Below are 26,578 nucleotides of genomic sequence, written 5' to 3'. Positions count from 1 at the left end.
GGGGTGCCAGCTGTGAGGCAGCCCAGGGCCCACCCAATCCTGACTCCGCGCCCTGTGATCAGAGCCCCTCAGCACACATCCCGGGGCAGGCTCTCCGCGGAGTGGCTGGACGAAGCGTCAGAGGGGCACCCACGTGGGGAAAGAGCAGAGATCTGAAGCCCTTCAGACGCGCAGCCTCTCAGTTCCCAGCAAACCTCCCTGACACTGCGCTGGCACAACAGAACACACTCCACACCGCTGGCCCAGCGCTGAAGGCCACAGTGTGCTCCCTGGAGGGACTGGCCCAGCGGGCCAGGCACACCCATCCTGGGCCACAGCAGCACCCAGACAACTGTCTTCCCACCAGAGGCCACGTTCAAGCACGGGGAGAATTTTGCCCTTGATAGCACGTACAAAAAAGAAAAAAAATATATTAGGTGTTCTGTTGAAAACAGAGCCAAAAAGGAAGGGGAATAAGAAAGACAGCCTGGTTAGCTTGTGGTCATTTGACAGATGGGACCAGAGCTGTCCCTGGCTTAGCAGTTCCCCAGAGAGAAACGTCTGGCACCTGCAGCAGACACACCTGGCCTTTCTGACGTTGAGGACATCAGAAAAAGGCCCGGATGTGCTGGGCCCTGTACTCTCCAGGGAGCACGCTTTCATCGGTAGCTGGATTCAGCATGCAGAGTGCTCACCATGACACCATGGAACCCCGTCGTGCTTTCCTTGTCAATGCTGTTTCCAGCGCACAACACAAGAGTGGCAGCAAATGCCATGGGCCAAATGGGGTCCGCCCCCACTTTCAGACACTGAAGCCCAGACCCTTGGTACCTCAGGATGTGCCTCGTCCAGAGACAGGGTCTTTATTGAGGTACTGGAGTGCAAATGAGGTCATCAGAGTGGGTCCTAATGCAAAATATCCGATGCCCCCATCAAAAGGGAAAACTGACCAGAGATGCTCCCGAGGGAAGACGGGCAAAGACAGAGAAGCTGCCACAGGAGCCCAGAGCGGAGGTCCGGGCCAGGTCCTTGGCAGAAGCCCGCCATGCTGCCACCCGATCCGGGACTTGCAGCAGCCAGATTCCCGAGGCAGTGTCTGCTGTTTAAGCCACGTGGTCTGCGGCCGTGAGTGCGTCCTTGCTGAAAACGTCCACTCGTGGATTTGCAGAACCTGCTCTCGCCCCGGTGCTGCTCCCTGGCCTCGGGACCGTGGCCGAGCACAGACAACAGCACACGTGGAAGTGGCTCGTGTTTATGGAGCCTCTCCCGTGGCCAGCACATGGCGATGTGCTGCGTGCGCTTCCAGTTCACCCCCACACAGCCACCAGCTGCTCACGGCCTTCAGGACACCCCCACTCCGGGCACCGGCCTCGGGATCACTTCCTGTGACTTTGCTGTGACTGAGTCAGGTGCGCTCGGCGTCTGCATGACTGTCAGGCGTGCTCCGCGTCCGCGTCACTGTCGGGCGTGCTCGGTGTCTGCGTGACTGTTATTTCGCTGTTATCTGGCAACAGGAGCGGCCAGATCACCTGCACTCGTATCACAGAGCTCTTCTTATGGGACAGGGGTCACAGGTTCCACCCAACCTTCTGGACTGTGGTGGGGGAAGGGATGGAGGGAGCGAGGCTGGTCCCCTCATTCCATCCAGTTGTTCCAGATGTATCATTTCCTCTATGTGCCACGACCGAAAAGCAGGTGAGCTCTGGGCGTGGACGCAGGCTGAATGGGCGCTGCCTGCTCACTGCTTAGCTCGTCAGGCATCCGCCCTGCCTATCAGCCGCCAGTGCCTGAGTGCTCACCACTGAGCTGCGCTCCTGAATGCTGGCGGTGCTGGCCATCCCTGGGGAGGCAGGACATCTTCAGCAGCACGGTGAATGCCAGCAGCCTGGATGCTGCGGGGGCCAGCCCTCACCACGGCCAGCATGCTGCTCTCCCAGGCCCAGAGGTCATCATAATCCCTTACTCTCTCTGCAAGTGCCTGGCCTCTTGCTGTCCAGGAAAAAGGGGACCACTCCCCCCCGACACGTCTCCAGGCCAAGGCGTCTCTCCCTCTCCCCTAACACAGAAGTGCAGCTGTTGGACGTGCTCCAGGGCGTGTTCTTCCTCCCCCATTCACTTGTCACTCATCCCCCACCCAGACCCTGCAAAAACCCCAGCACTGCTAGATCACTGCTCTGTCCCTCCACGCTGACCCTTCCAGGCTTTGCATAAGAAGGTGCTCGAACCTCTCCCATTACAAAAACCACACCTGCCTCTAACCCAAGGTTTCTTTACTCAGGTTTGAGTGTCGAAGGACCCATTTTCCCAAAAATACAGGGAAAGAATCTCTTCTGAATGGGAGGGGCGTAACTATTTTTAATCCACTCTCATGGGTGGTCCATGCATACATGGGATTACTGGCACTAATGTGTCAATTTGTCCCGTCTTTCTCTTCATTGCCAAGAATTTTGGGGAAACAGTGGGGCTTCCTCAAATCACCACCATTCAGCTTCTTCCCGTCAGCCCACTCAATTTGTAAAGGGCTCTTGATGATGAACCCAACGAATGTTGCAGCCTCCGGCTTGCTTGCAATTGCTGGCCACGTCCCCCTGCCCTGGTTTCTATGACATCTGCCACTGGGGCTTCTCCCACTTTTCCATCTGCACTCCTGGCTTCTCCTCCTCTGCCCTTCCCGTAACTACCGCTGTGGCTTCTGCTTCTGCCCTGGACCTTCACCACTCACACGTCACACACTCTCCATAGCGATTCACTAGCCTCAACCGCTTACCTACTACTGTCAGCGATCACACCCAGGCCAAGACTTTTGCTCAGAATTATACAGTCAGTGCTTACTAGGCACTTCCAGGCTATGGCCCCCCACACCCCAGCTCAGATGTTGAAGGCTGAACATTTGAACATTTAATCTTACATTCAACCCCACCCACATTCATCAGCTGGTTCCTCTAGCTCGGGGTCGGCACCGCCAGCCTTGGGCCACCCAACTTGAAACCCTAAGTGTTGTCCTTGACTGGCGTTTAAGTGGTCTGAATGTCCACCTAGAGAGGACACTAGTAGGAAGTCAGAAAGACAGCCTCCAACCCTAAATCTCACATTCAACCTTTACCTACCCTCCATGGAGTCAACGCCCCACCCTCACTTAGGCTTCTAATGTCCCCCAACCAAAAAGGATGCTCAAGATGTCTCAGGGTCTGGTGCCCCCCTGGCTACCTCGCACATCACTTGATCGCCTGCCCTCACCTGGCAACCTATCGGAATACTCTGTATTGTATGATGCTGTACCACTAATAGAGAACCACACTGTTCCCTCGCAACCCAAAGACAGCTTATTCGAAGGACAGACTCAAGCCATCCTTCAAACCCAACTCAAATGTCATCTGCTCTGCAGGCCCTCCTAAGACTCCTTCCTCCACCGCTACCCTAACAGTTTTTTTCCTAAGTACCAAACGATGCCTGTGCTCCACTATCACGCTGTGCTGTACTGTACCTTCCTGGTAAATCAGGATCTCCTGGAGATCAGCAAAGGTTTTGCCTCAGTGTTCACTGAAGTTCAAGACCTATCATGATACTGTGAGAAAAACACTAACAATAGAAGTAGAAACAGCTACAGCCTGTGCTTATTAAGTATTCACTGCACCCAACAGGAAGAATATTATCCCCGTTTTCCGTGAACTACCCCATGAATAAGTGTGTACTGCACGAACTAAATAATGAAGTCCTTAATTAATGGGCACTAATTCTTTACACTTTCATCTCTACAAAGATGAAGATTATTGTTCACAGGCTTAAGGCCTCACTAAATAATGACTGAATAAATTCACAAATTGATTTATTAATCACAGAGGAAGCAACTAATAGGAAGTTGACAGAGATCATATCTCACTTTCACGCGTTGCCTCTCGGTGTACAAAACACTTTCATTTGTACTGTAAGAATCGTAGGTGCAGCACGCCAGGCACTGTCACTGTCACCACCGTGCAGAGGACTGAGCTGAGGCTCAGAGGCGCCACACAGCACACCCAGCAGCACAGCGCACGACTTCCCAGCAGCACGTGTGCAGAGTGCCCCCTCTCCAAGTCCAAGCACAGCTCTGCTTCTCCCTGTGACTCGGCTGACATCTCCTAAAGCGGTGGCCTTTAGTGCGTGCCCACTCCGGGCAGAAGTTTCTAGAGACACTGATGGTTCCGCAGCTGTTGGGGCTGTGAGCTTGTGGGCTGGTGAGTAATCATCTTTCGTGCTAACTTCAAAAGCACTCCCAGAGAAAGGTCTAATTAAGAGGAAGCACCATACACATGAACCAGACTTGGATCTACACCCCCCATGTCCTCATGAAAAATTACCAAGTTCATCACAAGCAAAATTCCAAGTGGAAGAAATTCAAAGGCTTAGACAGAATCTGTTTTCTAAGAAGTCTGATTTCCTTTCAAGTGAACACCACTCCCCCGGCCAACCTGCCCCAACTCCCAAAGGCTTCCTGGAGCTGGCATGGGCACTCATACTCAAGATGAATTTCTACAGACTAGATATTTTCTAAAGATCAGCGTATCAGTTAGACACTTGGAAAATTATTTGAAATGTTTTCCTAAATAATTTTAGAAAACCAGTTTATTTTGTAGTGTTAGCCAAAAAGTGCCCTTTTTGTCAATAAATTCACCTTGCATTCATAATTTTCATACAATGAATGAAAAGTTGCTAAAAAAAAATCATGGACTGGCTCACTGGTTGGATTTCAGAGGAGATGCTGAAGTCCAGAGCTGTTCCTCAACATTTGATTTTTCCAATATTTGATTTTTTTTTAAATGCAGATAGGTGCTGGTTTAAATTCTGTCATGTTTCACTTCTAGTCTTTTAGTGTGGCAAATCATTTTATTTTCACTTAAGCATTGGTAATTTGGAGTAAGTGGTACTAGCTAAGAAGTAATTCTGTGATTATTTTGTACTCACTGTACATGGATCATTTCTCATCTATAATGTGCCCCAAATGCAGCTTCATTTTCCTCATACCTTGATGCAGAATAAAGTTTTTCATCATTAAAAAAAAAAAAAAAAAAGAGCGTCTGACCTGCTCCGTCCCGGGGTCACCGTGCCTGATCTTGGGTGGCCGGCACAACCACAGACATGCCGCGGCACAAATGCACACAGAGCCAAGCGGAGCCGAGCAGACGTCCCAGGACTGTGCAGGGCTGCCCGGGGATGCTGAACCAGCATGGTGGACTGTGGGAGCCTGGCCTGAGCTCATAACTGATACGCTGGCGGGAACCCAGACGGGCAGACCCCTGAGGGCAGCCGTTACCCTCTGTGCTGCACGCCCCTCTAGTCACCACATGGCATGGCAGCTGCTGCGGCTGTCATATACCAACTGCTGGCTATAGGCGCGGGGCACCTCAGGTGTGTGAGTTCACCCAGACATCACAGCAGCGTGGGGAAGCAGCTAGCACTACGAATCTCACCTTAAGGAAACTGAGGCTCAGGGCAGAGACTTGTCCTAGGTCATACAAGGCAGGAGCAGAGCTGGAATAGAAACGAGATCTCCCCCAAAGCCATGGTCTCTGTGCCTTACGGCTCCTACGTCAGCTAAGGCCCTCTGCTTGTCTACTGGTAAGGTGATCGCAAAAACATAGGGAACAAAGCCACGTGCTGCTACAGCCCCACTGAGCCCACCACTAGAGTTGCGCAAATAGAAATGAAGAGACACTGAGAAGTCGTCTGAGCCAACCCCTTACACAACAAGGGACTTCATCACGTGTTTATAACATAATGTCACCATTTTAAATCAGCTGTTAAAATCATTCCAGTCCATACAACTAATGGGACACCATCTGTGGGTCCCAGTCAGGGAAGGTTCCAGACACCACTGGCTGTGCAGGCCGGTCTGAGGGGCCCAAGGAAGGGCAGCCTGCCGGACAAACTTCTCCCGCGTCCCTGACGATGGTCTGCATGTCTAAGAAATGAGATCTTTCTGGTTTATCCTCTCAGTAAACTGTGACCACGCGTGGGAAAAATGTATGAAAACAGCAGTGTTTTTGCTTCAGCATGGTCTGATTGATTCCATGTGGATTGACAGGGGACGCCAGCATGGCACTGGGAAACAAAAACAACAAACACTGTTCTATCCCACGCCACTCCGTGATAGCTGGCGTGATCCAGCTGAGCCAGGTGTGGACGAGGGAAGGAAGGTGAGGCCACACCCTCTACCCCACGATTGTGACTGAGGGCATTTTTGATCCTGTGTTTTCTGATTGACTTCAGGCTGGGAAAAAAAATATCTTCCCTAGCTAAGCAGGAGATTTGAAAAAAAAAAATTAAGGCTAAGCTTAAATAACCAAGAGATAGGTCTTAGGTTGGCATATTTCCTTCTTGGCTTTATCTCCTTTAAACTCAATTTATGTGATGGACCAGATACAAAATAGGTGCTGTCTGGGGAGGATGTTACTGGGAGTGATGGGGTGGGCTGGGGGGTCCTGTTTTCTCCAAGATTCCAAGTTCAAAGGTTTAAGATCTAGACATTCAGCAAAGAATTATCAAGAGTCTTCCAGGCTCCCTAAGTACAGCCGCCCAGGTTGTGTACTGCACTACTGCAGGGGTAGCATTCATAAAGACTACCTATGAAAGGGCCCTGTAGCCCTAACCCTACTACTCCTCACTGTCCGTCGTCACCAGGCCTTAGGCCTGTAGTCCTAACCCTGCTACTCCACACTGTCAGTCATCACCAGGCCTTAGGCCTGTAGTCCTAACCCTGCTACTCCGCACTGCCAGTCATCACCAGGCCTTCGGGCCTGTAGTCCTAACCCTGCTACTCCACACTGTCGGTCGTCACCAGGCCTTAGGGCCTGTAGTCCTAACCCTGCCACTCCACACTGTCGGTCATCACCAGGCCTTAGGGCCTGTAGTCCTAACCCTGCTACTCCACACTGTCGGTCGTCACCAGGCCTTAGGGCCTGTAGTCCTAACCCTGCTACTCCTCACTGTCCGTCGTCACCAGGCCTTAGGCCTGTAGTCCTAACCCTGCTACTCCGCACTGCCAGTCATCACCAGGCCTTAGGGCCTGTAGTTCTAACCCTGCTACTCCAGTACTGTCAGTCGTCACCAGGCCTTAGGGCCTGTAGACCTACCCCTGCTACTCCACACTGCCAGTCATCACCAGGCCTTAGGGCCTGTAGTTCTAACCCTGCTACTCCAGTACTATCAGTCGTCACCAGGCCTTAGGGCCTGTAGTCCTAACCCTGCTACTCTGCACTGCCAGTCATCACCAGGCCTTAGGGCCTGTAGTCCTAACCCTGCTACTCCACACTGTTGGTCATCACCAGGCCTTAGGACCTGTAGTCCTAACCCTGCTACTCCGCACTGTCAGTCGTCACCAGGCCTTAGGACCTGTAGTCCTAACCCTGCTACTCCGCACTGTCAGTCGTCACCAGGCCTTAGGACATGTAGTCCTAACCCTGCTACTCCACACTGTCAGTCGTCACCAGGCCTTCGGGCCTGTAGTCCTAACCCTGCTACTCCGCACTGTCGGTCATCACCAGGCCTTGGCAGCAATTTCACAGGGAATCTCTTCCAAGCTTCCTTACAACCTCTTGGAGGTAGGCGTCATCATCTCATTCCACAGGTGAGGCAACTCGGACTCATAAACATCCTGTAGATGGCTCAGGGTCACAACCCTAAGCAGGGGCAAAGGAGGGATTCAACCCAGGTGGCCTGACCCTCTCGTCCAAGTGGCTTTCTTTCTTTTTTTTTTTTTTTGACAGGCAGAGTGGACAGTGAGAGAGAGAGACAGAGAGAAAGGTCTTCCTTTGCCGTTGGTTCACCCTCCAATGGCCGTCGCGGCCAGCGCACTGCGGCCAGCGCACTGCACTGATCCAAAGCCAGGAGCCAGGTGCTTCTCCTGGTCTCCCATGCGGGTGGCAGGGCCCAAGTACTTGGGCCATCCTCCACTGCAGTCCCGGGCCACAGCAGAGAGCTGGCCTGGAAGAGGAGCAACTGGGACAGAATCCGGCGCCCCGGCCGGGACTAGAACCCGGTGTGCTGGCGCTGCAAGGCGGAGGATTAGCCTATTGAGCTGCGACACCAGCCCCCAAGTGGCTTTCAATACTCTGCCATCACCACCCACCACTAATACCATTCACTCATTCACTCAACAAACATTAATTGAATCACACTTAATCACTAACCTGGATCAAAGTGGAAATTGATGTTGATATACTCAAAATTCAGTAACTGTAAGTAAGTACTATGTGGCACCAACTGTATACCAGACAATTTTCTAAGTGTGAGGCATAACCATGAATCACAAAACCTAACCAGCAATTACAGGTCATGGAACCCTACATGTGCTGAGAACACAGCAGTGAGGAACAGAGAGGACCCCGGCCCCTCACGCCTGCCCTTCCAGAAGGCACAGACAGCACCCAGCAGCGAGGGAGCCGAGACAACAGGGCAGGGTGAAGGGCAGACAGTGTGGCTGCGAGCTGCTTTGGATGGGTGCTCAGGGGCCCTTTGAGGAGTGACTGGGCTCAGAGCAGAGGAGGAAGAGTCGGCCTTTGTCCAGCCTGCAGTGCCCAGCACTGAGTAGGTTCTCACTAAACACTTGCTGAACGAACAGCGAATGAATGAGGGGAGAAGTGGTGCAGGCAGGGAAAACCACAACTGTGTCGCAAACCCATCTCCTGCCCAGCGGGCTGTCAGCTCCCTTGGCACCCTAGGGAGACGTGAAACCTTCGGGGCTGGGGCCAGCTTCCTCCCAGCTCCCATTCTCCCGAGGCCTGTCACTGCCGTGGCCCCACTTCCCACTTTCTCCTTCCCAGTCTCAGAGAGTCAGAGAGCAAGTCCAGGGGGTCATCAGGCACGAGGCTGCATGTGCAGCACACTCAGCCGTGGATGACGGCCTCCCGGCCCGCAGCGGCCAGTGATTAACGCGAACCCTGCGGCACGCACTGGCTCGGCAGTGGAGTTGACCACACGCCGAGTGTTGCGGCTGTTCCCTAAAAGCTCACAAGCGAAGGCAGGGGTCAGGGTGCACCAGCCTTGCCTTGCTGGGCCCTGGGATATGAAACCTGCTCTGGATAACTGTGCTCATGGAACAGGGACAGAGTTGGCCCCATGAGCCCCGTCAGCAGTGTGTATGTGTGTGTTTGTGTGTGTGTATGCGTGTGAGCCGTCTGCGTATCAGAAAGGTTTACACACACTAAACAGTGCTGCTGTCAGAGCCTGTCCACCCAGGCCTTCTTGCCCAAGGACTGAAAGTGCTAAGAATGAGTCTCGTGTGCCTTCGGGGCCAGCAGCCCGGGGACTGCAGCCAGTGTGGTGGTGCCCCTGGGCTGGCACAGCCCCCTGTTTATAGCACGGCTCCACCCTCAACATATCCCCTACTGGGCACTGAAAGTGCCTGCCCCCTGGAGAGGATGCCAGAGGGTCTCTCCAGACCCCCATCAGGGCTGAAGTGCTCCACCGGGAGGCGGTGGGCTGCCGGGAAATGGACGGACCACTATCAGCCCCTTTGGCAACCGCTCGGCTGCAGTCTATGCCCCATCTCAGGGCAGCCCCGTCAGCGAGTGGCCATTGTGACGACATAAGAAGGTCATCCTGGTCCTGGCATCCCTCAAGGTCAGCCGAAGCCTGCCAAGAGGCCATCACCACTCACCTCCCCTCCTGCCACCCTGGGACGGAATTCCCTACAAATCACCAGCATGCTGCAGTCCACGCCAGGGGCTGATGCCCTGACAATCTACACGGCATCAGCTGCCATCCACAAGGGAGGGCTCTGGGTGTGGACTGCGCTCCGATCTGAGTTTCAGCTCTACCAATCTAGGGCCCTGGGCCTCTCTGAAGCTTAGCTTCCAAATCTGTAGAATGGACGCCATCACGCACTCCTCACTGGGCTGTTGCAAAGATGAAAAGAGAAAGCACTCTGCATAGCTTGGCGTGCTTGGCCCTCAGTAAACGTCAGAAGCATCATTCGAAAGCTCGGCTTGAAGGCTGTGACTCTCCGTGCCCCCGTCTCCTCCTCTGTGAAGGGACAGGATGGGACTTGGGAGGCAGCGGCAGCATTCCCTGAGCGCCCTGCTCTTGCAATGCTGCGCCGTGTGCACCGTGCTCTTTCCTGCAAGCCTGGGCGGTGGGGCTCTCCCTGCTCACCGCCACCTCAATGGAGCCGCACACAGAGGCAGAGGGAGGCTGGGAAATCCCTGGGTGTTGCCCATGACGCCACCGGGCTTCCCTTCGTGAGATGACAGGCATGCTCCCTGCCAGGGCCCACATTGTTTTCAGATCCGACATGGCTGTCTCTTGCCTTAATGGGAAGCATTTGCAATAAAGACCAAGTACGTTCACCAAGCCACTGGCACAGCCCAAAGTTCAAGACAGAGGCACAGCAGACAAGACTGGTTCCTTTCTGTCTCGTGGCCCAGAAGGCTGTCAGTGTAGCCACTTGGGTTCTGAGTCCAGCCTTTGACCCTGTCACTGAGCTACAGGCTGAGGTTAGGAGGGAGGCTGGGAAAAGCCTCCAGTCTAACTATGGGATTTATTTCAGTGGCCCCTCTAAGAGGAGTGCTTCTGAAACTGGATGGGGGCATCATGCCAATCACTCTGGGAAGGAGCTAGTGGTAGAGGCGACACCAGCATCCCATACTGGAGCGATGGTTCAAGTCGTGGCTGCTCCACTTCTAGCCAGCTGCCAGCTAATGCTCCCGGGAAGGCAGTGGAGGATGGCTCAAGTGCTGGGGTTCCTACCAGCGACCTGGGAGACCCAGATAAGAGTTCTGGGCTGCTGGCTTTGGCCTTGCCCAGAGTTAGCCATTGTGGCTATCTGGGGAGTGAATCAGCAGATGGAAGACACCCCCCCCCCCCGCCCCGCCTCCACTCCTGTCACTCTGCCTTCCAAGTCAACAACAGAACTCTTTAGACAATCATCCTGGGAAGAACGGCAGCACTGGGGCTGGAGGAGGGCTGCCCAGGGAGTGACCAGGCAGGCTCCAGTGTGTGGCCCCCATCCACGCCCCAAGCCCCCTCTCCACTCTGGCTGCTGCTGGTCTTTTAAGAAGCACCACTGCCACACATCTTTCTCACGAACGAAACAACATCCCACTGTTTTGCTTGTTTACAAAAACAAAACTTCTCCCCGGGAAGAGAGGAAAACCGCAGATGACACACAGATGATCCAATCGGCCTCATTTTCTCAAATTTAACTCGGCCGCCCCCCAGTGCTTCCTCCTCGCAGAGCACACAGCAAGCTGGGGAAGAGTTTCCGAGATCAGTGTTCAAGGATCCCAGGTTCCCAAGGCCCTTGATTTTTATTCCCGGCCCTGTCTGGCCTCCTGTGGGCTCTGCAATACTGACTCAGAGGCTCCTGTGTGCCCCAGGCTGGTGCAGGTCCCTGTGGGACGGCTCACGCCATCCGCTCTGTGTGGGTTGATCCCCTCTCCTTTTGCTGTCCAACACATGAGTGCCCATCCTGGAGAGGTGAATGTGGGGGAGCCTTCCTGTACCCACATTGGTGGCCTACTAACAACTCCACTGTGCGGATGGCTCATGGCCGCCTCCTACACCTTCCTCCCCACTACAAGGGGAGCACCTGTGTTTGCTGGCAGGCCCTCCAGCCAAGTGAAAACCCAGGACCCATTACCCAAATGGTGCTAGTGTCTATATTCACTCAACTGAGTTAAGCTGAAAGGAAAGACGGCCATGGCTCCTGAACACACAACCTCACATTTGCCTGCCCTAGACTTCACTGTCACTCTTCTGCTCACTCGTGTCCCCAGAGAGATCCCGCCAAGGTCAAGGGCAAACCCAGCAGGAAGTCTCTAAGAACGTACCTTTCTTCCACAGGCTCCACACTCAAGCTCCAGTCTGTCTCCAGCTCTCATGTTCTATGCCACACCACGCGTGGCTTTTTGCCCACAAGACTGAACTGTTCCTGTGTCTCGTGGCCCATGCTGTTAATGTGCCAGAAGCCTTCTCTAAAGCCACAGAAATCAAGCCCTTGGAGGAATCCTTAGCACACAGTAGGTACTCAACGCTGGCCTGTCAGAGCTCAGAGGTCACCTGCACCCCCACTCCACCCTTATCAACCAATTGGGTATCAGGATCCTTTCTTCAAGTTAGATTTTGAATAGGTGGCTTAGACACACACACACACACACACACACAGACCAAGATATTGGGTCTGTGGCTATGTCTAGACGTCTCAGGGCCTCACTTTCCTGATTTGAAAAACAGGCTCTGCTCCCACCCAACTGCCTCGTGAGCATGGAATGATTTATAAATGTGTGGTATATAATAAATATCTCCTTTTCTCTCTAGACAGGACGTACACAAAGACGAGGTTTTACATATGCACAGTACACACATGCCCACACACACACACACACACACGCACGCACGTAATCCGTGTCAGGATGCCCCTGACACATCAGTGCCCTGAAGGCAGGAGTATCCCCTCCCCTGATGCACATCCAAGGGCGACGCACAAGCTCTCAAATTCCAACTTGGGCACTCGGCACAGATGGGCTGTCGGCTCTGGCACCTCTCCTCTCCTGCTTCGAAATCACACTTGTTCGAGGCACATTTAAAAATACTGCGCCACCCAATGCTGCCTGTGAGGCGGCACAGTCTACTCAGATTCGAGGACTATGTGAACGTGAAGGGAGACATTGAGCACTCCAGCTTTTCTCTGTCTCGTTGGTGAGACGAGACTCAGCCACAGCAGCAGGAGCACTGTGCGGCCAGCCAGGTGCCTACGCTTTGCTTCCCTTTCCAGGGCTCAGTGTTGCCCTGGCCGCTACCAAAGCAGCCCTCATCTCCCTACTAAGTTAGTAATTCTTTCTTGAAATGATTCTTACGCATGGAAACTTCTGATGGAGAGAATACACGTCCTCAGCTAGTAAGCACGCAATTGGCAACAAACGCTGGAGACTGCACTTTGGCAATATAAATGTAGAGCCTTTAAATATCAATTTCTGGAACCCTAAGCTTTCACGGGGCCCGGGGAATCATCTGCACCTAGAAGGAGCTGTGGGCGCCACAGTATTCGACATGATGGATGAGGAATCACAAAAGACAAGTGTTCAAAACTGGAAGAGTGGGCCCGGGAACTGGTGCGACCACAGGACAGCCACATGGGGCCCGAACATGCTTGCTCATCGCCAGAGCGTGAGGGCTGTGGAAACGGGAGCGCACGAGGCGAGTGAGTGACTGAATGCACACGCGCGTGGCAGGAACGGTTCAGAGACAGGCGGCACTCTGGAAGGAGACACATGCTACAACACCGGGTGACACCGCCACGCTACACATGGAGACTACAACCCCCTCACTTACAGAAGAACCCAAGGAAAACGGAAGGGAATCCAATGTATTAACCGGCATGCAGCGACTCTGAAATAACTGTGTGGGCTCCTTCTCTGTTTCCGCCTGGTTTGCATTTTCTCTAACTAGCAAAACCATCAAAGCGCTCCTCTCTTGGGGTTTATGTGTGGCCCAAACGCTTAGCACAGTGCTGAGGAGGAAACGAGTTTCCTTAAGGCTTGAAAGGTTTGAAAAACACACTCATGGCCTCTGGCTTGGCACACACCTTTCTCTTCTCTCCTTGGATGAACGTCTACGAAAGGAAGCAAAGGAATAAAAACGTCTATCTCCACAAGGTAAAAAAGAAAATAAGGGAGGAAGGAAGGAAGGAAAAGAGGGAGGGAAGAAGAGAAGAAGGAAGGAAGGAGGCAGGGTGGGATGGGGGAAGAAAGGAAGGAAGAGGAGGGGAGGGGAGGAGAAGGGAAGGGAGGAGAGGAGAGGAGGGGAGGGGAGGGGAGGAAAGGGAGGGGAGGAGAGGGGAGGAGAGGGGAGGGGAGGAGAGGGGAGGGGAGGAGAGGGGAGGGGAGTGGAGGGGAGGGGAGGAGAGGAGAAAAGAGAGGGTGGGAGGAAGGAGAAACAGTGGAGAGAGGAAGTGGACAAGGATTTCAGCGTGGTTTTGGATGAAGACAAGCCGCAAGCAAGCCAGCAGATCGGCCGAGGAACGGGATGATCCACGCCCTGCAGAAGTGAGGCTCATGTGACTGTAGGAGGTGCTGGGTGCTGTGGAAAGCAGGGGTGCTCCACGGGGGTGACAGTGAGGACAGAGTGCTGCTGTTCACCCACTGGCACCCCTGCGGCACCTTCTTGCTCTGATCACAATAATCCAGTACTTATCTAGAGTTCACCCCCAGTGTTGACATGACTGTAGAGGATGACGGAGGATAACCGGAAAACGGGTGATTTCCAGAGTCAAGTTCTCACCCATCAATATGGGAACTCCACAGTCACGCATCAAACTGGCACATCCAAGGACAGCAGGATTCTCACACAACTTAGAGACAAGGACACAGGATGAGCCAGTCTTTCAGTGCTGACAGATTAGAAAGTGGTGGCCTCTGAGGTGGGCAGAGGTGGGATGGGATGGTGACCTCGTTTGTTTGTCACCTTTGTTTTTGAAATCACAAATCTTTGGGGACTTTTGGATTCATTCAACTGTTTGCACGTTTTAGAATCAAATTCAAAATGAATTGCACCCGAAGTACGGCTTGGACGTGTGTTATCTGTTGGTCCTTGGCATTGTGGCCTTGCCCTGAGTCCCGCCTGGGCACTCTGTGACATGGTAATAATAACGCTCTCCTTGCAACACCTCAGGAAGCCAGCCCCCGACCATGAATGGAAAGTGCTTAGCGTGGATATTCCACAGAGACTGCTCGGGGGAAGTTGCACGCATCCTACACTCACCACGGCCAAAGTCAGCTGCGCTACTGAGCGAAGCAGAGAGACGGCACCGGGCGGGGACTTTTAATACTTTCAGCCACTCCTTGGCTTTAAATAATTCCTCCCACATGAGCTGTGCTCTGTCTCCAAAGTCAGAGCTATAATGACAGGTGTCTAGAGTCCCTCAGACATCATGTCACACACCAGCCCAGTGGCGTCTGGAGCCTGAGCCAAACCTCTCATTTCCTGATGAGAGGCCGGTGCGGTGTGGTCCATGCGGGGCTGTCCCCTCCATCATACCCCCGTGCAGAACACAGGATGCCCCACTGCCCCCGCTGTCGCCCACTTCCTGCTCCGTGGTGGTCACATGGAACAGGCTGATGTGACAGCCGTGACTGACGTGCAGAACAGCCGCTCCATCTGGGCTGCACTCCAGGCCCTAGGGCTCCGGGCCAGGCTTCCTCCTTAGGTGTCACCCATAGTATCTCCAGTTACTGTGAGCCCCAATTCTCTCCCTGATAAGATCTGAGTTCACTCATCTTGCCATTTTCCCAGGGCAGTGCAGGTCTAGCCATTCATTACCAGATAGGGTGAAACAATCCTTAAAATAAACACCTGAAGACCTGGGCCGAAGGCCCACCTTGCCTCCAGTCAGAGGAGCAGATCTTGTCATTCCGTGAGTCGCTTTTCCCACCTGCACAGTGGGTGCACTGCCTCATCTGCCCTCCCTCTGTACATGCACAATTGAAACAAATCAGGAGTAATGACCAGAGAGTGCATGGGAGCTCTCAGTGGCCGACAGAAGCAAAGGGAGAAAGGAGAAGAGGCGAACAAAGAGCAGGTGCACCTGGCAAGAAAGGTCAAAGTGTCACTGGACTTACCCTTCTCTGGGAGGGACGGCAGAGTGACCGGAGGGCAAAAACCGGGAGCGTCACCTTGAGCAACTGCAAAGGAGAAAAGGGCGGGCTTTTAGCTCTTTCACCTCGTTATCACAGAGTTGGACAGACATGAATCGGACCCAGGCAGTGAGATGAGGGCACCGGTACCAGTCGGGATGGCCTAGGGTATTGTGAGATAACCAGCCAGCTCCCAACCGTGAAGGAAGCCTCTTCCTCGTGGCCAGGCCACTGCAGAGGGGCTGTGGGCGCAGCTGTGTAATCCTTCCCCAAGGCCACAGCTAAGGAAGACCCCCAGGGCAAAGACCAGGCAGCCAATCTCAATCTTGCTCTTGCACTTCTGTCTAGAAGTGGCACATTACAGCCGCTCACATGGCATTGACCAAAGCCAAGGTGAAGACATGTAGCCCCACCACGTGCCAGGGAACAGAGAGTGGAAACAGAAGGCAAACGACAATGACTGCCGCCATCACTTAGCGATTCTGTGACCTTGGGCAAGGCACTCAACCTCTCTGGGCCTCAGTTTCCACATCTGTGCAATGGGGATAGTGGTACTTGCCTCCAGAATTACTGTGGAATCACAGGAGACAAGGCTGTGTGTGACATTTGGGACTGGGCCAGGCATAGGGTAAGATCTCACCAGCCGGCAGCTGGCAATGTAGCCAGTGTGGCATGGGTGGGCAGCCTAGAACTGGGAGACAGACCTGCACTTGAACTCAGTATGCTGCTTAGGAACCAAGTGCAATGATAATCCACCTGACTTCTTCTTCACCCAGTGTCAGCACTGGTAAAATTAGATTGATGTAAGAATGAAAGCAGACACCATTTCTACCCGGCAGACGGCTGGCTCACAAATGCTAATTACCTCCTTCCCCTTCCTCTTCCTTTTACTGAACACTTCTAAGCCTTCAAGGACCCATCACTGTGTTCTCTTCCAATGGCCCAAGCAGGGCTGCCAACAGCATGTCCCTGCTCATGGGGGGCTGCATGCAGCGTGGTCAGTGCTCAAGACAGGGGCTTCGGGCTCAGTGGCCCAGGACAACACTTGTCTGGCCATTCCCCTGCTGTGTGATCTTGAGCAAATTACTTAACCTCTCTGTCCTCAGTTTTCTAAAAAATGAGAGTGATAGTAAGACCTCAGAGCTGTGAGGTTTTGAGGAATTGATACATGTGTAGTTTGGGGCAGAAAGTAAGCACTCAATAAATGCTGGCCATTATTTACCCCTAATATTGTCCTTTCACAAGGACACATCCTTGCGATTGTCTCTTACCCCTATCTATATCCATGAAAAGCTTTGGGTCAGAGTCCTGCTCTATTCTGGTGCCCAAGGTCACTGCCTGTGGCCTCTCACACCTGCCTCTCTCCTGCTTTCTTCCCTTCGGTCAGGTGTCTTTTCCTGCTTGGTGGGACCTGCTGCCATCACTGTAGGCCCTGGTTCTCAAACTTTAGCAGCCATGAAACCATGTGGAAGGCTTGGTAACACACACCAGACGGGACCCCACCCCAGAGGGTCTGCTACTGCAGGCCTGGGGCAGAGCCCAAGATGTGCATTTTGAACAAACTCTGAGGCAATGCTAATGATACTGGTCCAGGATCAGAAGCCCTGAGCTAAGGCTGCTGCTATCGCTCATCCTGTGAGTTACACACACACACACACACACGCTTCCTAATAACCACCCTTCATGCTCCACTGCACCCGGCTGGGCACTTGTTGCCCTGTGTTGTTGACATTGGTTTGTTTAAATGTCTGTCCTTCCTGAAAGGGATTCTCCGAACAAGGGTGCTGGGAGCACAGCCCTCGGAGGACAATCTGTCTGCCTGAGGGCACTCAGTGGCCTCGCCCTTGGACACTGCTATGCTGCTCCTAGCAGCTGGTTTTGAATTCCAAGCCAGCGCAGTTTGCACAGTTGCACGTTTCTGCAACACAGAGGACAGCCGCAAACTGTATAAATATCTGGTGCCCTGAGCGAGCTGCAGGAGATCCTGAGGACTGCATTTCGGCAAAGCATTTATCATACGGTTCTGCTAGTGAGAAAAAAGTGATGATGTCAACGGGTGCTATTCGCCTGGCGGTGGCACTTCCTGAGCTGCCTGAGGTTCCTCATAAGCTTCACTGAGCTGTGGGCATCAACAGCTTCAGAGCCGCAGTCCATTGGAGGCCTGCAAGCTCTCCCGGGTACCCTCCTACACGGGGAACTTTTGCAGAAAACCTAGGGGAAGTGCTCAGCTAACTATGACTTGTTAAATAGACCACAGATTTGGGAGGTGGTGTGCTGGAGCCAGTGTGCCTGCTCCTGCCCAGCTCTGCTTTCGGCAGCCAGCTGATGCATTCAAGTGGAGCATGGTGGGAGAATTTACACCACGGAGAATGGCAAACACTTATGATACTGTGATGGTGCACTGATGTATATTGCTCTTCATCCCAGTTCTTGGCACAGGGCTTCTTTAACCCCCGAGTGGCTGGACACGTGGAGGAGCTGGAGCAGTGAGCACCAGGGCACAGCACGGAAGCGCTAGCCCCTCTTCCCGCCTTGCTCTATGCCTCTCTTCCCCACAGCCGTTTCTGAAGCACAGCCTTTATCATAAACCAGGAATACAAAAATAACTATCTCCTGAGTTCTGTGAGCTAGTCCAGCATTTACTGAGCACCAGGCAGGAGTCACGAGGTTCCCTGATGTAGCCAGTCATTCATACACAGAAACTCGGACTTGTGATTGGCATCTGAAGTAGGGGGCAGTACTCTGGTCTGAGTACTTAACTGTGGGTCTGCCTTGAACTCCAGGGAGTCACAGATGGGGCTGCAACCAGCTCATCGGCATTCACGACGGCTTTGTCTGAGTCTCTGCCCATCTGGCCGAGACCCACGGAACCCTGTGTTCACTTGCAGACAGAGCCACAGGCTCCGGGGAGTCCCTCCTCAGTGCCCCCCACTCCAGGTGTGTGCCTTGCTCCACATGGATGCTGGGAGACTCTGTGTGGCCCTTCGCTCTCGGAACAGAGCTGGGACAGAAGTTCACGCTGCAAGCACCCATGTGCGGGTCTCTTCCTCTGAGGTCCTGAGATCTGCAAGGGCCAGCACCTGCCTCCCTCAGCCCTGCAACCTGCTGCTATCACAGACGGGACCACTGCTGCTTCCCTCCGCTCCCCTCCATCTCTGCCCAGCTTTGCCCTGGGGTCACTTCTGCACAAGCCCTCAACAAACAGAATTGCTTCTTCATGCTCTGGAGAGGCACCTCCCATCCACCCCCAAGGACCCCACCACCACAGCACGAGCCACAGGCTGTACGGGTCTGAAAACAGGGCACGATCACCTCCCACAGCGGGCCTGGGAAGGGCACTCCCTTCTTAGAGGGTGTAAGTCTGTGCAGGACGAGCACATGCTAAGTGCTTAAGAAAGGTCCCCCTTCCGTCACCTCTGTCTCCTTTGCTGCACAGTCAGCCTTTCACAGGAAGGGACTTCCACCCCTGGTGTCCCCATGGTGTCTGGCACACAGTAGGAGCTATGTCCCAATAGCCAGGGACCCGGCATTCATGTGCTGACAGTAACTATGGAACACGGACGTCACTACACTAAAAGATCAAACCATGCATCTGAAGCAAGGCCAAGGCCAGGACTGCGACTCTTCATCAGAACCGCCTGGCAGAACTCTATGTCTCTTGTTCCACCCTTCACGTTTCTGCCCAGTAGCTGCTCTTCCCTAGCTCCCTTCCAGAGTTTCTTACTGCCATGTGCAGGGGTGGGGAAGGCAGGGGTGGGGAAGATGCAGCAATGCCAGCTTCATGTGCAGGACTGTTCACACAAAGGCAGGGGTGGGGAAGACGTAGCAATGCCAGCTTCATGTGCAGGACTGTTCACACAAAGGCAGGGGTGGGGAAGACATGGCAATGCCAGCCTCATGTGCAGGACTGTTCACACAAAGGCAGGGGTGGGGAAGACGTAGCAATGCCAGCTTCGTGTGCATGACTGTTCACACAAAGGCAGGGGTGGGGAAGACGTAGCAATGCCAGCTTCCTGTGCAGGACTGTTCACACAAAGGCAGGGGTGGGGAAGACGTAGCAATGCCAGCTTCATGGGCAGGACTGTTCACACAAAGGCAGGGGTGGGGAAGACATGGCAATGCCAGCCTCATGTGCAGGACTGTTCACACAAAGGCAGGGGTGGGGAAGACGTGGCAATGCCAGATTCTGTGCTGGGGTTTTCCAGGAGTATCCTGGTGTGCTTTTTATCTCCTAGAGAAAAGACAGTTGGAGACTAACAAATGTTCAGATCCCAGCTACTGAGTATGCTTTGGCTCATCCTAACTCATAAATCAAAAGATGGTTTTGTGCTTGTCAACACGGTTCAACTGGGAGAACAGTCTAATTACGAAACCAATCTCCTTAAATGAGATTCTTTTCCACTGCCTAGGTCTTAGGAGACATAACCACCCATAGTCTTAAGACTTACCCCACTCCTGCCCACATCTGATGTAGCGTCCCGCTACAGCCTGTCGGCACAGCCCTGTCAGCCCTTCTCTTCTGCTCGAATGTGGGGACTCCGAGCCCCCTGCACCAGAACAGCCAGAAGCCACGTGCAGCTCAAGGTATTTCCTAACTGGGCCATGAATGGAAGAATGAGAGACGACCACCCGCGGACCATTTTTTCTTCCTCTGCTTTCACACTTGAACAGAGGAAGCAGGCAGCACACATGTAAAAGGCTTCCTGCCTTCTCGGGCATCTCCATGGCTGCAGGCCTGGGAGCCTGGAGCCTGCAGGAGGTGGTCCGGGAGCCAGGGGACAGGGTGGGCTGTAGGAGCTGTCAGCAGACATCCACCATGCCCAAGCAGAGTGGACTTCTTGTCACGTGTGCCCACAGCACTGTATGCCCAAGATGCACTCTAGGACTCACCCATTATGTTGTCGTTCATCTCATGGGTCCCTGTTCTCCTCTCCCATCCAAGTACTAACCAGGCTCGACCCTGCTTAGCTTCCAAGATCAGATGAGATGAGCCTGTTCTCCTTTCTAGGTTGGATCTGTGTAAAATAACTGCATCTCATTCATCTCGTGCTTCCTTGCACCTGATAAACACATGACCTAGTGCACACTGTAAAGCCCCCGAGCTTCCAGCCTCACCAGTGAGGGTCCCAGCACCAAAATGGTTTGCTGATGGCTGGTCACTCTGCTTTAGCCTGTGAGTACCTGGAAGGCAGGATTCAGGTCTTAGCCACACTCAGCCACAGGACGTGGGGATTTAAAATCAGCGGGACCTGGGCCCAGATTCTACCTCGGTTGTCTACTGCTCCGGGATGTTGGGTAAGTGACTGAACCTCCCCGAGCTCCCGTGTTCTCACCCAATGCTGGTGTGAACACTAAATGAGATGGTGCTGGGCAAGCAGCCGGCACTCGGTGAGAGCCCAGCAGAGAGAGGCGGGGTTGGTAACTCCAGAGGCGCCAGAGCACGGCTGATGCTCCGTCCACGTCTGCTGACCAAGAACTCCTCTGTGACTGCTCAGCTCCCCGCCCCACAGCTTCTTCTCAAAGCTCCCGAGTCCCCAGAGTGACCCCGAAGAATATATGTTGGAAAAAGCAAGTGGTCTGGGCAGTGAGATGAAAAGAAACAGGGCTGATGGCGTGAGCGGGGACAAGGAGCGTGCCAGGTTCCTTCCCTCGCCAGCGCCTGTCAAGATGTTCTAGCGCCCTGTCTAATTCCCGTCGTGCCTCTGAGCAGATAAATAACGCCGTACGCTCCTTTTTGCCCAACTCTTCCATGAGTCATATGAAGATGGAAAATGACTTTCTTCAGGCGCTGGTGGGGTGAGGCGGTGAAAGGACAGATGGGGTGAGGAAGCACTGACGGTGACAGCTCTGTCCTGAGGCCACCGGAAAACTCACAGAGCTCACGGGGGACCAGCAGACACACTCCCCTCCATGCCCCGGGGGGTGGGGTGGGGGGGTGTAAGTGGGACTACATATACATGCACAGACCAGTTTTTTTCCAAACAAAAACCCAGCAAGGCTGTATATTGCATTATACAGCCCTGAGGTATTTGTTAAAATAATTCAAGATGCTAAGATGAAATGAACAGCCAACGGCGAGAACTCAGATCCAGCCTCAGGATGCTGAGTGCAGACACCAGCAGGAAGAGTGTGTTCGGCCTGGTAACAATCAACTCCCAATCTGTCACAAAGCAGAGGAAGTTGGAGGGGCTGGTGGGCTCACGAACAAGCTCCCAGCGCCAGGCTCGGCCCGGAGGCCCTGTCTGGATCTTTCAGGTTGGAGGTGGCCTCCGAATAAGGGGCCAAACCACCAGAGCTTAGGTCTGTTGGTCTTTGTCTTCTTTAATGTATTAGCCACTTGTTTGTTCATCAACTGCCTAAGGGGAAAACCAGCAGACTGCCTGTCTGGGCGTTTCAGCGTCAGCCACGCAAGGGAAGGGCAGCACTGGAGAGGGAGAGAGTGCAAGCGCTGCGGTGGGTGATGCACTGGAGGTGCACCTCACTGCTGTGGACTTGCTAGGACGCCTTCCCCATCAGACTTTCCATGACTCCTTCCCAGGGCAGGGCCAGGCAGCCCGCACCCGTCTTACGCTGACTCTGGAGCTAAGGGGGCAGCTGCTGGCGGGATGCTCAGCCTCTCTGCATCCTGATTCAGTGCTTTTGATCTTTCTGGATCCGGGACATCCTTGTGAGGGTGTGTCTCAGACACAGGTGGAGATGTCGCCCACTGCTCCCCAAGTCTAGCCAAGCCAGAAGCGACAGCACTGCCGCGAGTCTCACTCCCAGGGAAACTGAGGAAGTGGTGCAAATTCCTGAAAACAAACCCCGCACAGCAGCGCTGAGAAGACACTGATGCCTCCTCATTTGAGAGCAGTGGCTCCTCCAGCACACCCTGAAGGCTGGCCATTCATTCATTCATTCATTCCTCCATCAGCCCTACACTGAGCTCTGGATACGGCCAAGACAGATCCAGCACACACGCCTTAAGGACCTGCTCTGGGCTGCCAGTCTCGAGGCCATGAAATCCGACCTGTGTGTACCCTGTCAAGTACACACTCGCTGTACCCCCTTTCCCTCCCTGAGACTGCCATGGGCTACACTGTCCCAGTGAACTGACAAGATGAGAAAACTATGGGAATCTGGCGGAGGACGCATTTGTTGGATTTTCCTGACTGGCAACAGTACCCTCACTATCTCTTTGACACAGCCCAAGCTGGGCCAAATTCTCCCCGGAATTTAAGGTTTGAATACAACAGCCAAGCCTGCAGAGCAGACCAAGGATGACTGTGGAGCACTGAAGAAGTTGTCCACTGTTCACGCTAAATGCATCCATGGAGCTGACCCATGTCCATCTCAGAAAGAGATTCAGTCATTACCTTTCCTTTGAGCCAAGGAGCAGACTGCTGATTGATGCTCTTCCTACTCTGGTAATACGGGATCAGTTTCTACTGCTTACAACCACTGTATCCCAATGTCCTTCCTGACCCAAGGACCTCACCCCACGCAGGACTGGGACACTGTCTAGTCAAACATGCCCATGCAGCGCTTGGGAAAGTTACTTACTGGGCTTCTGGTACCATCCAAAGGGATAGGTGCGGACTTCGGTGTCGGGAGAGCCACAGTCCAAAATACGCCAGGCTCCTCCGTTTTCCTCCGTGCATGTCTGAAGTCCCAGGCTGTTCAGAATGAGGCACGTCACCTCCCCTCCTGCAGCAAAACACAGCCACGACCAGGAAGATGAACCCTGGAAGATTCTGACTGAATGAGAAAAACTCTGCAAATTCATTGCCCGGTAGAGGTGAGGATCGCCCCTCCCCTCCCTCCTTGAGGAGATGCGGGGCCCAGATAAGACTCCAGATGGGACAGCGTTTCCCAGACCGCCGCGTGCTGTGTGCGGGGACGGGGCTGTTGCTGAGGTCACCTTCTAGCTGGGAAACATTCAGAAAGCCAAAGCCGGTGCAGCACGGGTCCACGTCACACCGTCGCTCACATTCGAAGAACCTGGCGTGAGAGGAGGAAGAGCAACCTGAGACCCTTGTGGGTGGCCCAGGGACTACTGTTGGGTCGTGCCTATTTGGGGGGCCATTTTCTTTACGACTACCTACATGGGAGGCGTTTGGACCAATGTGCACGAGCGGATCCTGGTTATGAGGTTCTCTCTGAAGACAGCATTCCACTCTTTTCTCAGGAATGTCACCCTTCGTTCACTGGCTCAGCCATTCATCAAGCATATATCCTGTGCCTGTCACATGCCAGGCTCCAGGCCAAGATGACCCGGATCTCGAGTGTCCTCCAATCCTCTTGAACAGATCAAGTTCACTGTCATGACTGTCATAACAAAGCTCAATGTGTCTCTTTTCTCGGCTGAATGGAGGCTCTGGGCTAAACTCTGTTAAATATCAGGAATTTTTCTTAGCTAAAATTTAGATATGGTAACCTCCTCATTATCTACTTCCCCCTCAGTTTTGTGTTTTATAGAATTTTTTCCTTTTTTTTTTTAAATCTTTTGCCTTGAATTTTTATTGTGTTATCTTTGCTATGGAAGCAGAGTGGCCTTAGCAGTAGATTTCAGGGCTAGAGCAGAAGTAACTCACCCATTGGAAATGGATTTTTCAGACATGGCTACTTTATCTCTAATGGAAATCCCCGACACTTTTTGGAATGGCAGGCGTGTGTAGAAGTTTTTCACTTTATCTGCCAGCACAGCTACACAAGGGAAGAAAGAAACAATATTGTTTAAAGAAATATGCATTGTGTCCATGAAAATATAGACAAAGGAGCAAAAACAATCAGACTGACAGCCTCTGCTCAAAGAATATTAAACTCATTTTTCTCTTGGCTCCCGTCCCAAATCTCACCAAACTGTAATAATAAAGAGATTCTGGTAAAGGCATAGCCTCATGAAGGACAGAGAATAGGAGAGGGTAACACAGCAAGAAATCTGGGGAGCTAGCAAGCACACAGAGAAGCACAAACTGGCTTAATAACCCCCCAAATAGCCGACTCCACATCTCCATGGGAAGAACCAAGACGCAGCTCAATATTCCATCGGAAATCTCAGCAGGTGTTAGGGCCAGCAGTGCCACAGTGAAGGTGCCTGAGGCAGAGGGTCGGCTGAGGACCCTACAATATGCACTTAGTTCTCCACACGCCCCTCCCTGCTTCCCACAGCTGCCGGTGCCCCCCACCACCACATAAACCCACAAGGGGCACTCAGATCTCAGAAACCCCAGCAAAGCAGACAGGACAGGAAATGAAGGGAGACAACATTTGGCAGAAATAACAGAAATTGTACAGGGTGAAAAAAATACAATAAAATGAAAACGCATCACTAGGGCCAGGGCTGAGGCACAGCGGGTTGGGCCAGCACTTTTGACACTGCTGGTGTCCCACCTAAGAGTACTAGTTGGAATCCGCTTCTGATTCAGCTCCCTGCTATTGCACCTGGGAAAGCAGCAGAAGATGGCTCAAATGTTTGGGTTCCTGGCACCCATGTGGGAGGCTTGGATGGTGTTCCAGTTTCCTGGTTTTGACCTGGCCCAGCCCTGCCTGTTACAGCCATTTGCAGAGTGAAGCAGCAGATGGAATCCCTCCCAATTTGTCTGTCAGTCACTCTGCCTTTCCAAATCAATCAACCAATCTTTGAAATAAGCATCTCGCCAAAGCTGCTGCTGTTGTCTGAACTGAGGAGCTGGGTGTGTTCTCACAGACTGTGCACTCACAGTAGCTCCTTCCACAGAGTTAGTCCAGGGCAGGATTATTCCCTAGGGTTGACTTGATGCATTTCCAAATGGCTTCCCACCTCTCCAAGGACCATGTATAACTTAACTTTGAGAGGAAGGAGTTAATCTACATGTTTCCAAAACAACGGAGCCAGCAGCCCACTGGAAATACCGATTATCCTGAGAAACCTACAGGTGATACACACAGATTCCCCCCAGACACCCACCTTTCTTCCGGTACAAGGCCTTGGGCCTGTGGGGCAGAACCAGCCTGCAGCCCTGGTTGCTGGGTTCCATGGTGTCATCACACTCCTGAGCCTCGGGGTAGAGGGTGCAGGTGTAGTACAAGGGTGCGCTCTCTGTTATGTCTGCGAGCCGACAGAAGGAGGGCTCCTGGACACAGCCTACAGGCAAGAGAGCGCTCGGTTTCAGGCCTCGGAAGGCCTACAGGGAGAGTGCTCTCTCAGAGCCTCGGCAGAGGGGTAGGGTGGGAATGGCAGCGGGAGAGGCTCTTCCAAGGCAGGGGGGAGGCCCAGGACAGCTATGCCCATCCAGTCCGAAAGGCCAGGAAACAACACCAGTGTTCTACTAGCTGGGCAGACGCTATGAATAAAGGTGGAGTAAAATATGGGGCTCAGTAAGGGGAGGGTCTACAGGGCAGAGGCCACAGGGCTATAAAAACTGTCAACTCTGAATGGGCCTCCCCGACCCCACACCCGTGTCAGCCTTTGTCACTGCTATATGTGAGCAGTCTGGGGGCAAGGAATATGTTTGACTTATTTTGTTTTTTCTTTGTTTTTGTTTTCATTCCCAAAGTCAAACCCGAAGTCTAGAACATAGTGCATACTCAACAACTGCCTGTTGGGTAAAGGATGGATGGATGGATGGAAGGAAGGAAGGAAGGAAGGAAGGAAAAAAGAAAGAAGGGAGGGAGGGGATGGATAGATGGGTGGGTGGATGGATGGATGGAGGAAGGAAGGAAGGAAGGAAGGAAGGGAGGGAGGGAGGGAGGGAGATGGATAGATAGGTAGTTAGATAGATGGGTGGGTGGGAGGGATGGATGGGTGAGCGGGATGGACAAACAGACAGATGGACAGATGGGCATATGGATGGACAACAGACTCTGGAAACAGAATGAAGAGTAAGTGGCATTCTTAAAGATAGGAATCATGTCCTATCTTTCTTCTGTTAGAGAACTTCACAGAATCCACGCATTCGGCCTAAGAGCTGCGAGCTCTGTGTCCCACATCAGTGTACCTGGCTTAGATTCTTGGCTCCAGCTCCTAACTCCAG

General features: G+C 53.2%; 1 protein-coding gene across 1 annotated transcript in view; it reads right to left on the bottom strand.

The window, feature by feature from the left end:
- The window catches only part of TG (thyroglobulin), a 229,632-nt gene that overhangs the window by 114,894 nt on the left and 88,160 nt on the right, over positions 1–26,578 (bottom strand). The window contains exons 31-35 of the mRNA XM_051844054.3: positions 25,513–25,689; positions 24,158–24,269; positions 23,485–23,564; positions 23,127–23,270; positions 15,570–15,632 (exon numbers count right to left, since the gene is read on the bottom strand). Coding sequence (XP_051700014.2) covers positions 15,570–15,632; positions 23,127–23,270; positions 23,485–23,564; positions 24,158–24,269; positions 25,513–25,689 — 576 coding nt within the window. The remainder of the gene's footprint in view (positions 1–15,569; positions 15,633–23,126; positions 23,271–23,484; positions 23,565–24,157; positions 24,270–25,512; positions 25,690–26,578) is intronic.

Source organism: Oryctolagus cuniculus, chromosome 6 (genome assembly GCF_051225735.1).
Source record: "Oryctolagus cuniculus isolate XC-2025 breed Fujian yellow rabbit chromosome 6, ASM5122573v1, whole genome shotgun sequence".
Lineage (NCBI taxonomy): Eukaryota > Metazoa > Chordata > Mammalia > Lagomorpha > Leporidae > Oryctolagus > Oryctolagus cuniculus.
Note: the sequence above shows the minus strand (reverse complement) of the source record. Positions and strands in the feature narration are given on the sequence as shown.